The 14,330-nt window shown below is 32.4% G+C and overlaps 1 protein-coding gene across 4 annotated transcripts in view; it reads right to left on the bottom strand.

Moving 5' to 3' along the window:
- Positions 1-13,764, bottom strand: part of fax (failed axon connections) — a 42,335-nt gene extending 28,571 nt beyond the window's left edge. The window contains exons 1-3 of one of the 4 annotated variants that reach the window (XM_075303607.1): positions 13,614-13,764; positions 13,144-13,561; positions 11,983-12,321 (exon numbers count right to left, since the gene is read on the bottom strand). In XM_075303607.1, the coding sequence (XP_075159722.1) occupies positions 11,983-12,321; positions 13,144-13,503 (699 nt within the window). In that variant the 5' untranslated portion in view covers positions 13,504-13,561; positions 13,614-13,764. Of the gene's footprint in view, positions 1-11,982; positions 12,322-12,794; positions 12,820-13,143 lie in introns of those variants that run through there. The other 3 variants (XM_075303606.1, XM_075303608.1, XM_075303609.1) reach the window with 3 other exon arrangements.
- Positions 13,765-14,330: the final 566 nt, after the last annotated feature.

Below are 14,330 nucleotides of genomic sequence, written 5' to 3'. Positions count from 1 at the left end.
ACTACATTAAAGCCCATTACAACAACAACAGCAATAATTAACTAATTTTGAAAATGATTAAAAATAGTTTTTTTGAAGTTATATGCGTTGCCAATGTGTTTAATATCTGGTGGAAGATAGTTCCAAAGGGTTGTACTTGTGAAAAATTGCCATTCAGAGATCAGAAGTTGGTGGCATATAGGTATAACGAGTATACGTCTACTAAATCTGCCAAAATTTAATTTACTGTGGAGGTACGGTGGATTTTTTGTGTAAATAATTTTGTTGATCAAAGTGCTTTATTTTTTTGTTTTTTTTTTTCAAACATCAATACAAAGACCATAGAAAAAGAAGACATGAATTGGGCATGTTGTTATTCTTTTTTCTCAAGAACCAGAGATTAGCCCCATACATGTTCGATGAGAAGTTGCAACTTTTTTTCGGTTTCTCTTTTCATTTTGCATTCGTAACAAAACCTAATTCTCTTATTTTAGCAATTTTTTTAACTTTTAAAAGAACAAAAACACTTCATGAAACATTTAATTAATAATTTAGTGCAAACGACACAGAAATTAGCAGGAACTTTTGAGAAAATAGCAAAATAAAAATTGTCTGTATCAAACCAGTAAGTTCGAAGCGCTTTTCCTACAAGTATGGGGCTAATCTCTGGTTCTTAGCACTAACACTATCAAAGCCCAATTCATGTCTTCTTTTTCTATGGTCTTTGCATCAATACATAATCCACAAATTCCACCCCGAATAAGCCTCTACTAAACAGCGAACAGCTATCGTATCGTTTTAAACCATAAACATATCGCAGAATAGATTTATGAGCTGCCTCTAAACGATTTTTGCTTCTTATATCTGTACATTTACAGCAAAGAAGAAGTGTTCACCCGATAAAACCTGGTTCAATGATAATATCGTTGATCTAATTACAAAAAGAGACCATGCACACAAAAGGTGGAAACGATTTAGAGCTCCCGAGCTTCACGAGGAATGCCGAAGAGTCTGACTATTATGAAAATTATGAAATTTCGCAAAGCAACTCAAAAAGGAATGGGATATAATCAAAGAAATTAATTTTGGTAAACACATAAATTGTCGATGACCCAAATGAGATGAATAAAAACTGTGTTAATTTACCTTTTACAATACCATTAAGTAACCATCCACTAAATAATCTATCAATTTTACAAATGGACTATGTTTTTCCATCATTTTCTTGTTTTGAATTTAAATGTGTGAACTCAGCTGATGTCTTGGAAAGTTGTCTCCGTATAAAGTCTGACACTGTTGGTCTGGATAAAATTTACCCTAAATTCATAAAATGTTTTGTCAAATTTGCTGCTGCATACAACACACCGATCCCATGGAATGGAAACAAGCAAAAGTAATACCGATCCCTAAACGGGGTACAAATAATGATTATACTCCTATTGCAATATTGCCATTCTTGTCAACAGCATTTGAACGTCTCATACATAAACAAATCTGTGAGTATCTGGATCAAACTAAACTGCTCGTCAATCTGACTGACAGCCTTAGTCGAAGTGGCGGAAAATATTAGATATATTATTGACGAGGGAACAATGGCATTACTAGTTCTTTAAGACCATTCAAAGGCTTTTGATTGCGTAAATCATCACATCCTTTTTTAAATCTTTTTAACTTTTCTCCCACTGCTGTACACTAGAGCTCGACCGAAGCGTGTTTTTTTTGGCCGAAGCCGATGTTCGGCAAAAAAAAAGTAATAATCGGGCGAAGTCGAATATTTTCATCAAATTTGTAATTATATTTAGTTCAATATGAGCATATTTTTTCAACAAAGGCATAAAAACAACAACAAAAGGTAATTCAGTCCATGTGTTATTATACTCTCAGTCCATGTCTTTTTTTGTCTTTACAATACTATAACGGACTTTATAGATTTATAATATTTAATTAGAGATTTTGATTTTATTCGATCTTTCTTTTATCCAATAGAAAATAATTAATCAAGCTTGAGATCGTTTTTTGTGTGTATTGGTTTCTTTATTTTTCAATATTTCGCAATTACATTGAATTCCTTCATCAGGAGTCGATCTACAATAAAAGTGGTTTGATAATTTTTAATCATGACATGTAAAATTCTTTCTCAAAATTGTTTTTCAAATTGCAAGTAATTTTAGTGGTTTATCCAACCAATAGTTGTTATTAGCATAAACCACTAAAATTATTCGTGGCCGATTATCAATTTTTGTTTTCGTTACATTTCATTATGTTTATATTTTTATTGTTAAATTATTTTCGTTTTAATTTTTTATTATGCTTTTCTTTTTATATCTAATTATATATTAATCTTTTTTTATGATATCCAAAATATTTTGTGTATTGTAACCTTTTGTATATGAAACTATAAAAATAAACAATCACAAAAGTCTTCATTACCCAGCAAAAACTAGGTAACCACATCTCATTACAATTGGCATTACCAGAAGTAAAGCTGTCATTACACGTTGCATTACATTGCGGTGAGTTATAATGACTTACTTGTAATGACAAAAATAAATATTATCCTAATAATTTTCGAATTGTTATTCTCAAATTTTTAGGCAGTTGGCTTAATAAAATAGAATTGAAAGGATTGAATACTTCTTAGTACGAATGAACTGAAATAGTTTTCTATGCTAAGTGTTATTCGTATGTATGATAAGCTTTCTATAATAAAGAAAGTCAAAGTTATTATTTTATAAGAAATTTTACTAAATTTGGTTTTAGTTTTTGTTCGGTTTTTGTTCATTTTTACGAATACTTTGTTATCAGTGAATAAAATTTTCTTGTTCAGTAGTAAATTCGTATACGCCGCGAAGAAAACAGTATTAGTAAAATGCCATGCCTTATTCTAGTTAATGAACTATTCCTAACTGCTTTCAGTTTAGGATTTTTTTATTGAAGCAAGTAAATTTTATTATTCCACACAATAACACTAGTTTACAAAAAAAAAAATAAAAAATTCATGTACACTTAATGAAAGGCAAGTTTTCTTACGTATTTTGATCTGCTGAATTCGAAAAAAATTAAATTTTTTTTTTATGGAACGACATTTTTCGGTCGTTTTTCTTCTAGTTGATCTTATTACTTACGTTAGAGTATCATCTATACGACAATGAACTTCTCTTCCAGACGTTTTTCCAATGGTTTATACTTTTCTGGCGGAAAAGGTCCTTTGTAATTTTTTTGAAAATTTAGCTTTTCGCATCGAAAATTTTTGAACCACTTAACTTATCACAGATCCAATTATACACGATTATTCGTCATCTTAATACATTTCATTTAAGTGCCAACATATAATATCGGACATTTCTAACTCGAGATATAATTTGTTTAGAGAGAAAAGAGCGAAAAAATAAAAATAACAGGATATCTCAAAAACTGTTCCATAGAAAATTTAAACATTTTTTTTCGAATTCAGCAGATCAAAATGCATAAGGAAAGTCGACTCTCATCAAGTGTAAATTTTCAGTGTAAACTAGTGTAATTTAACTTAATGCAAATAAAATGGCTAATCTAAATTGATGAATATTTTAGTTTGGAAGGCACTATTTTTCTGGGTGTAGTGCTCCTATTACAGCATTACTCGCCATATTTTGATCCATTGTAATCGGCGATAGAAATCAATATTTTCGAGATTTGGTTGCCTGAGACAATAAGTGGCTATTTTACAAGCTTTGGTGTATCTACGAATAAGTGATTACATATTAGGTTATTATATGCTTTAAAAGCACTACTTATTTCATGGCCGAAAGTATGCCTGGGGAGAAGTACTTTCCTCCTAGGACATGCGTATGTAAATGTGATCCGGAGCGATGCCAATTAATAAGTGGTTATTATTTTTTAAAACGGCTTACCTACAAGATTACCGGGTAATGAGAGTTTTTGCTGGGTAGAAAACAATTTGTAAAAACCGCCAATTAGAAATAATTATTCAACAAATTTTTACAACTGGGTCACGACGCCAAAACTAAGCCGCGTGCGGCATAGATGCTATCCCAGCAAAAACTTGGTAACCATAACTCATTACAATTTGCATTACCAGAAGTAAAATTCTCATTACACGTTGCATTACATTGCGATGAGTTATAATGACTAACTTATAATGACAATAATAACTACTTCTCAGAAATTTGTGATGATTATTCTCAAAAAGTAATGCAGTTGATCGATAATGGCTTAATAAAATATTGAGCTTTAAAAAAAATTAAAACCAATATTTAATGTAACGTCTAAAATGTTTTCCAAGTATTTCATAATAATGGTGCTTTGAATGAATATAGGTATATTATAAAGTAATTCACGAATTTAACTCACTGTAGTAAGTTTTCTAGTTCAATCTTGGAATTAATTTGCGTTTAATTCATTCTAGGGTATATGCACATTTAAATTTACATCTCTCCAAATTTCGTGGACCAAATTTCGTTATAAACCGCACATGCATTGTATTTTTTATTATTTTCATGAACTGAAAGAAAATATTGTGAGGCCAAAGATTGTTTGTTGCTAGTTTTGCTTAGCATAAAAGACATAACATTTTTTGCCTTGTCCAAAGTAGATAAACTTTTTAATAAAGTTGTTTTATCCGTACAGTTAGGTGATTCGACTTAAAATGGGTATTTATACATGAAAAGCAATTTTGTTGTACTAAGATCAACTTGGCTTTAATTCTAAAAATCTCTTCAAAATTAATGAAATTGTATTTAAATTTGTTGACTTTTGGTTTCTAGCAAAGCTAAACAGGATTAAAGAATAGATGTCTTCTAATACTTTATTTTAAAGTCGTTTTTACTTGAAACATAGCATTTGAGTTATCATCAAAAGGTTTCGAAAGGACTCTGATAGCACCTGAGAAAAAATTATTTATTTTTAAATTACGAATAAATGATTACATATTAGGTGATCATATGCTCTTTATACACTACTTATTTCATGGCCGAAGGTATGCCTGGGGTGAAGTACTCTCCTCCAAGGACATCCGTATCTAAATGTAATCCGGAGCGATGCCAATTAATAAGTAGTTTTTACTTTTTAAATAGGCTTACCTACAATATTACCGGGTAATGAGAGTTTTTGCTCGGAAAGACTGTCATCCACAATCGAATTACTTCTAAATTGTAAGTTAGTCCATACGTGGTATACAATAGACAAAAAAGCAGATTACATACGTATATAATTCAGTTATTGACCGGTATGTATAGGAAAGTCTACAAATAATTACAAACCGATATGAACTTTTGCGCGGTAATTAGAGACCCAGAATTGAAATATGGGGGTCGCTTTATAGGGGGGCTATATACAAATATGAACCGATATAGACCAATTTTTGAGTGATTGGAGATCGGTTTATATTTTTCTCATCCAAGAGGCTCCGGAGGTCAAATCTGGGGATCGGTTTATATAGGGGCTATACGTAAAAGTGGTCCGATATGACCCATTTGCAATACAATCCGACCTAAATCAATAACAACTACTTGTGCCAAGTTTAAGTCACTAGCTTATTTCGTTCGAAAGTAAGCGAGATTTGAATAGACGGACGGATGGGCGTGCTTTTTATTGGTTCTAAAAACCATCGATACACCGTATAACGACGTTATTATTTTGGGGTTGTCAAAGCGTTCGTTAAGCCATGGGAAAAGCGTGTAAAATATTGTTTTAATGACACTCTGAAAACGTTGTTAAATACAATCAATACACCGTAGAATGATGTTATCATTTTGGGGTTGTAACAATGCTTTTTCACACCGTGTATCAACAGCTTACAATGCTTTTCCAACGTTTTTCCGATGGTTTTTTCTGACTGGGCGCTTTCAGAACTATAATAATACTAACCTATACACACTATTTTCATTATACTATATGTCGCTTTTGCTGCATTTTTGTTTTCATTTTTGTTTTCATTTTTTTTTTGTTTTTATTATAATTGTTGATTTGTAATTGTAACTTTAAATGATTCGAAATTGTAAATCGTACCAACATTAATCACATACTGTAATTTAAAAGATTGTGTATATCTTGTAGTATGTGAATGAATAAAATAAAATAAATAAAAAAAAATAATAGACGTGAAACCTACAATCTTACCACCTAAGAATTTTTCCACAGTACAAGAAGCATATATTGTGACAATGAATCATCTATAAATTCCGAAACAATAAAATTCCTGTTAAAAATTGATTTGACATCCAAATTGTTAATGCCCTAAATCGTCATAGTTGCCCAAATGGACATATTAGAGATCGCGAGGTGTCTGAAGATTGAAAGGAACATCGATGACACAGTCGAGTTAATATATCTCGCGACCAATGAATACAACAAAACTATTAATTGTCACAAATGAACGACCCATCCACACAATTCATCCATCGATCACAGGTTTTTACACAGAAATTAAGAAACAAATTAAAAACGCACAGATCATTCAGTTAGATAGGTTAAATAGAACAAGGAAAAAACGAAACTTCCAAGTAGGGGACGAAGTCCTCGTAAAATCGAATAAGAGATTAGTAAGATAGCAGATTTATACACACAAGAGACAAAAAAAATATTTTTCTAAGTGCCACATGACGCAAGTATTGGACTCGGACATACGACATGACGGATCTAATAGAAACAATAAATAATCATCATAGACACGATAGAACCCTAAATTTTCGAAGTATCGCGTTAAAAGTTGAAGCCGTAGTGCCGATGACTTCGAAAACGTTAAATTCACACAGAAGGAGCTCATCGAATCAAAACATAGGAAGATATTCATTAACATAAAGACCCAAGAAATAAATAAACTAGCAAACACGGAATAGGTTAGTAATGGATGCAAGAACAAAACAAATACAAAACATTTATATGAATCTTTGCGTTCAAGAAATATAATCAATATTCCGAACCCTAATGTAATCTGTTACTCTTACAACAATGGAAAAAATAATACCACAATTTTGTAATCTATTGATCTAGACAATATATTCAATGAACACTGTACCCATATTGCAATCCTAAAAAGTAGCCTAATCGAAAATGCATTTTAGTCGATTGGGAAATGATAAATGTTAGTTATACTAATTCAACTATTTTCTGAATTTTTGTTTATACTAATTAAAAACAAATTTAATAAGAAAATAAAATCAATTTTGGTTCTCATTTTTGCTCACGATGCAAATTATAGCATCTTGAAATAAGCCGTAGTCAAACTGAGGAAGGATGACGTTAGTGTACAAAATATAAGGATGACTATCCAGCAGCGTTGCCAGAATTGTTTCACCAAAAACCGCTAGATTTGCCCAAAAAAATAGCTAGGTTAGGTTAGGTTAGGTTAAAGTGGCAGCCCGATTAAATTTCAGACTCACTTAGACTATTCAGTCCATTGTGATACCACATTTAACTAAAAGTACCTATTACATATGGGCACTTCTAGTCTTAACCACTGAACCTTCTCTATTATTTACTTTTGTGGAACCAACCAGATTGCTCCAAAAACATTAACAAACTGCTTAAGTTAACGTTTTCCAGGTCAGCCAGTAATCTAAAGCTATATGCTCCTAAAATTCGCTTACGCCTTACACAAAAAGCAGGACACTCACACAAGAGGTGTTTAATTGATTCCTTTTCCTCCACGTCATGACAGCTTATACAATAGTCATTATACTTCGCACCTATAGTTTTTGCAAATTCGCCTATCAGGCAGCGACCCGTTATAGCAGATATTAGGAGTGCTATCTGACGCCTTGAGAACACTAGCATATCTAGTGTGCGGTTTAAGTTTAAATGGGGCCATATTTGCTTGGTGTCGTTACAACCCTTGCAATTTTCCCATCGAATATTGGCCATCATAACAGCATTCTCACGCAGTAAGAGCTTGCAGGTGGCCAGAGGCATACCAACAGATTCTAGTTCCCCTGGAATATGTAAGGTAGTTCCTAGCCTTGCTAACACATCTGCTTCGCAGTTCCCCGGTATGTTCCTATGACCAGGCACCCATATTAGGTGAATATTGTACTGCTCAGCCATCTCGTTGAGAGATTTGCGGCAGTCTATGGCCGTTTTTGAGTTAAGGAAAAAAATAGCTAAAAAAAGCTAAAAATGCTAAAAAAATAGCTAGAAAAAAAGCTAATTTTTTTTTTGTATCAAAAGTCACATTTTTGATTGAAATTTAACAAACTTAAAGGCTTTATTTCACTTACAATGCATATTATTTTAATTTTAATTTCACTTCTGTGAGACTGTAACAATATCTAAGGCATTTAGCTCTGTTTGCGTATTCGATACATTTTGATTACTATCACAATTTTTTACTGGAAGTCCTTCGTTTTGTGGGAGCTACCTTCCCAACACCACTATTTTATTTACTTGTTATTTTAAAATATTAAATGATCTAAGCATGCTTTGGATTTGGTAAAAAAATGATTTGTCATTTTTTTAAATAAAATTTTAATTTGGTTTTGAAATTGTGAAAAATTCGAAATACATTACTTTTATTTAAATTGTAGAAAATACCTATAGTTTACATTTCCCAGTAAAAACATTTTCCTTTTCTTCATGAGCTATCAAAGTGCTTTAAAATCGTGCTAACGCCAACTTAAATTTCCAAATTCAGACTCGACTTCAAGTAGAAATTATTGTATATATACGTTTTTAAAATAAAGTGTTGAAAAACATCTTCTCTTTTTGGAACGCTATTTTGGTTTGTGGTTAAGATGCAAAAACTCCTCACATTTAAAGACTATTTCATTAATTCTTCCTTCTTTCATGAAAACATACCCATTTATTATAACCAAAATTCGCGTTCGTATTTTTTCAGTGCACAAAGCTATTCACATCTACTATTTTAATTTAGTAATATCGTAATAACTTTAGAATATTATAATAACATAAAAAGGATAAACGAGTCAAATGATAATATTCCCAATAATTTACTGACAGTTTATCTAACAAACTTGTATGGTAATAGTAGATTTAAAGTTTACGATAACTTTTATGTATATAATGAAAAAACTTTACAAGGTGTATTTGCTACAAGAATGCCCGCATAATGGCTGGACTCATTATTAATGTTTCAACTGAGCTTTGAAATATGTGGAAACCCTTATACTTGCAGCAAGGCTTAGATAAAAACGCCGATTTATCCATATTTCAATAGAAACATGTCGAAAATAAAAAAAGCCAAAAATAGCTAAAAGGGTCATGAAAAAAAGCCAGAAAAAAAGCTAAAAGCTAAATGCATTTTTTTCCCGCTAAACGTCTTCAAAAAAAGCCAAATCTAGCGGGAAAAAAGCTAAATTGGCAACGCTGCTATCCAGGGTTAAGTTAATAATTGTATGCACTTTATAATAATATATCCTAGAATAAAATTGGTTTGAAACAAACATAAAAAACTTAATCCAAGGGTACTATTAACAACTTTTCCGAAAACAACAAAGTAGCCGCCAATACACCTTGCGAGCTTAATACCTTAGTTGTCATAGCCATCAAACTTTTTTATGTTATCAATTTTCGGGTATGTTCTTAAAGAACGTCCCCATAGGGGCTGTTCTTTATGCTACTTTTCCCCTCACAGACGAGTAAAATTTCTCACGATTTTTTTTGTAGATCTTTCTTAATTCCAAAAACCAAAGTAAATCTTTTATTTTAAAATTTTCATATCTTTTCTATATGCTTGATAAATATTGAGTGATAAATTTAAAAATATACCACAAATTGTCCCAGATTCCCCTTTCACTTGTTGCAAAAAATGGTGGTTGCTTAAAAGCAGCTGATTTTATGCATGTTCGAAACGACATTTGTGCACGATTTTGAGAAAACGCATTGAAACTTTTGTAATTGAAAATATGTGTGTTAATACTTTTTAGATTACAACGAATTATTTATGAATATGATAATGCTTAAATTTTAAATAAAAACACATTTTTGAACCATATAGGTGGGTATTAAGTTCGAGTTTAGCCGCTAAGATCAAAACTAAATCTGCAAAATCAGAATGAAATTATATCTTCATGTTGCAAATTTTATTATAACCTGATGGGGAAGGATCCAATACAAAAATTGAAAATGTTTATTTTTGGTGAAATGAAGAAAAATAACCGTGAAAAAAGAAGATGAAAATTCATAAATTACATTTGCAATAGATTTTAGTGTGAATATCCTTGATTCTGAACTAAAATACGGAACAAATCTACTTTAGCACAAGTTGTTGAAAATAAACAATTTTTTTTTTTTTTTTTGAGTGTGGAGAAGGGATTTCAAATCGAAAATGTAAAGTAAAAAATTGGCGGAAAAGCCTAGTTTTCGAGATATCGACATTTGAAAATTGGTATTTTCCTTTATATTTTTCTTAATTCTGACAGCAATTCTTCATGAAATTAATAAAATTCCGTTTTTTGCGTAGATTTTAAGCAGAAAATATAGTAGATTTTAAGCAGAAAATATAAAGTAAAAATTTTGTTGGAATAGCGTAGTTTTCGAGATACCGACCCTTAAAAATTGGATATAGGTGGGCGGCCTTCGGCCGGGATTTGACATTTTCTCCTGTGGACGGGTCCAAAGTGGGCTAACGCGAACCCAAAGAGGATAGGTAGCCGGCCTTCGGCAGGGGTTTGAGACTTTCTCCTATGGACAGAGTCCGAAGTGGGCTAACGCGAACCCAAAGAGGATAGGTAGCCGGCCTTCGGCCGGGATTTGAGACTTTCTCTTATGGACAGAGTCCAAAGTGGGCTAACGCGAACCCAAGACCTTTCTAAATATATTACTTTTAGGATGATTATGTGCGATGGATACTAAATCCAATATACGTGACAATGAAAACTTTAGGGGTCCGTAACTGCGCCAAAAAGTGGTATATTAAATTTTGTGTTTAGAATCGAAAAGTCTACACGCTGACACAAAAATTGGTCCAATCGGACCACTTGTACTAAAGTAGATTTAAGCCTAAAATACTTATAAAAATCGTGAAATCGTTTTTCTTTAGATTGCATATGAGAACATAAGTTTCTTAGTACTTCCTTAACACTTTACCACAAAAGAATTGTGCAACACATTTGATTATATGTTTACATTTTCCTCTGCAAATCATATGATTTGCAGACTTCGATTTTTCGGCAAGCGATTTCGAAAAATCTTGTTTCACGGGAAACCAAGAAAACCCCAAAATTGTAAGGAGGAAATCAATGTGGAACGTGAAATCTATTTGAAAGGAAATCCAGAACATACCCGTTTAATTGCAAACTAACAATGAATAAATAAATAACGCAGCCAAACATGTAAACGTTAGAAGTTAAAGTCGATAAATGTACGCCCTTATTATTTTGTCCATGTTTGCTTAGAAATGTGAGGAAGTATGTTATGGTTCGCAAGAATAATTGAAATAATTGGAACCATCTATTATGAGGATACTTTTGTCCTAACTTTTCTTTTATCATTTTAAACCAAGAATATTTCGAAAAAATTTTCATAAAATAATTTTATTTTGAAGTCTTATTTTTTTCCTAAGATGCGATAGCTAACAAAGTTAATATACCTCAAAGAAATAAATTCGAGTAGATGGGAAGAACGCAGAATATTTAATAATATAGTTTGAAGAAATACTACGCCCCTCTTCCTTCGCTAATGCCATTAAACCCTTTCTTCCACCGCGAATACCATTAATGAAATGTATTTGAACATAAACAATGAAAGACTAACAAAATTCTGTCAGCAATAAAAAAAAAATATAATCACTTGATACCTTAAAAATACCGTCCTAACTATGCCTGGCATTTTGTTTATATTGAAATATAACTTATTTATTTTCTGGTCCCGACAAGATTCATTATAGGGAAGTTCGACTGTAAATGAATTAATAAATGAACTAGATAAGTATATTATTGTTTATAAAACTACGACTATTACTGTCCATCTGTTTATAAATACGAACATTTCAGTGAAGCTTTCAATTAATAAGAATATGACTACTTAAAGAGTATTGTGATGCCAGCTTACCTTTCTTCCAAATGTTATTTTGAAAAAGAAGTTCAAAATAGAATTTGGCAAACGCAGACCCAAAGCATGCTGTAAATTCACCTTGTAACCTTTAAGAACGTTGTCTGGAAACTTTGCCCTCCAATAGAATATTATCCAAATTAAATGATTTTCAAGCATTGCTATCATAGCATATGAAACATTCCGTTGCTCTGTTGTTAAACCAGCATCCAAGTCCTTATTATATTTTGCAGACAGATCTTTTATAATTATAGCAGAGTCAGCAATTTCTTCACCATTCAATTCAATAAATGGCAGTTGCCCCTTCTTCGATCGAAATCTCATCTTATGATCAACGTTCTAAATAATAAAAAAAAGTCATATTACATGTAATTTTAGTTTAAGGTTTAATTATGGGTATTGTTTTTGCAAATATTAGTATAACATATTCACCGATACATGTTGCTTTCATATACTAATTCAAAAGGGAGTGGCTTGCATTGCAACGCACAAAAAGAAATGTAATTCCAAATACAAAACGAAATTGGGTGGGGTTCCATTCTTGTAGTTCGAAAAAGTAATTTGTTTACGTACACGAGTGAGCATAAACATATCAGTGCTGTTATTACCACTTGTTCAATAAAACATATCTATTTCTCTATTCTATGTAAGTACAGACCGTCTTCTTTCCCGTTGCCTATGCAAAAGAGAATATCTGCGCACAGTGCACATAACTTACTCTCTTTCACACCCTTGCAGTAGATTTAAGCGTAGAATTTATAATTACGTTCGAGAAAAGATTTGCTTAGAATAAATTTTAACTTTCTCCTCACATGGAAAATATGTATGTCTGCGATGTTAATTTATCAAATGTATCCCTTAAAGAGGGTAATATTTCTTCTCACTGAACTCAACTACCAGAGACTGCAATAGAGTCGATTGCACTTTCATTTACATGCGGATGTATGCACATACATACACATTTATACAATACATAAAACAACGGCTTGAGATATGTATACTGGAAACTGGAAAGAAAATCCTAAAAGGAAATATACTACTATACTGAGGGCGTTTCACAATTAGACAAATTCAATATGGCGATGCGGGTACATTGTGCATATACACATATTATAAATTCCGACCGATACTGGTTAAGATAGATTATGAAAAATTGCACACCTCATATTTAAGTCCTGCGAGACGTAGCCAAGTTTCAACTTTAAGGCAATACGGAGATAAAGATGGCAATAATGGTGTTCTGGAAAACTGGTACAGATAAATCATATCCTTTTCGAAATTTGTTTTATGAACACTGCATTTTGTTGCGGGCTCTGATTTTGCTGAGACTGGGACTGAATCACTATCTTTTTTCGTATCCTCCGCCACAACATCTTTTTTTTCTCCATTGTCTTGGGCGTTACCAGCATCCACAGTGTTGCTTATTTCATTTTTTTCCTGTGAGTTTTCGGCGTCGGTAGGAGCTGCAGCATCTTCCAGTTTGTTTTCTCCAACAAGATTATTAACAACTTCAGCTGACATTTTCAAAATATAACCGTTGAACTTTTTATTTTTCCAAATTCGACAGACTGCAATAAGACTAAGCCAAACAATCAAAAGTACATATATAGCCGTATATGTACAGTACACACAATTATGTTCTGTATATCCTTTCTTATGAACTACACAGGCCAATCACAAACAAAAATACAACGACACAATATCCTCTCAAATCAGAACAGCAACTGAAAGCGAGCAAGAACACAATTTCCCCCGAAGTCAGAATTACAACTGTTACTTCGAAAAACCAGGGTAATATTTTAATATCATATTAAACGGACGTAAAGTACATTTAAACGTACCTTTCATTACTCGGAATCAGTGTTGCCATATCGGGGTATTTAAAACAATGGGTTGGTAATTCAAAAATCCAATAAACACAGCCCAATAAATAAAGCATACCCAATCCAATAAACACAGCCCAATACCCTGCCAACATTTCTTGAATTTGACGGCGCTTCTGAAAATCCTTGCAACTTATGAGCTTTATGTGCTTTACAGACCATCAGTTATTTCGGACGGAATGTCGGTGTTTGTAAAAAATCCTACAGTGTGTCGGATCGATACGACTGTCGGCGATGACTAAATAATCGGTAAATGTGTTATCGATCCCATAAACATGCAGCAGTATCGATTATGCCTTCGGATGTAACTTATATTGTGCACAATATATGGGATATGTTCGAGACGAGCACTGTCGTCCGGAATAACTGATAGTCTGTAAAGCGCATTACTGACTATTAGTTATTCCGGACGACAGCGCTCGTGTCGAACATATCCCATATATTGTGCACATTATAAAGCGGACC

This window comes from Haematobia irritans, chromosome 4, assembly GCF_050003625.1.
Source record: "Haematobia irritans isolate KBUSLIRL chromosome 4, ASM5000362v1, whole genome shotgun sequence".
Classification (NCBI taxonomy): domain Eukaryota; kingdom Metazoa; phylum Arthropoda; class Insecta; order Diptera; family Muscidae; genus Haematobia; species Haematobia irritans.
Note: the sequence above shows the minus strand (reverse complement) of the source record. Positions and strands in the feature narration are given on the sequence as shown.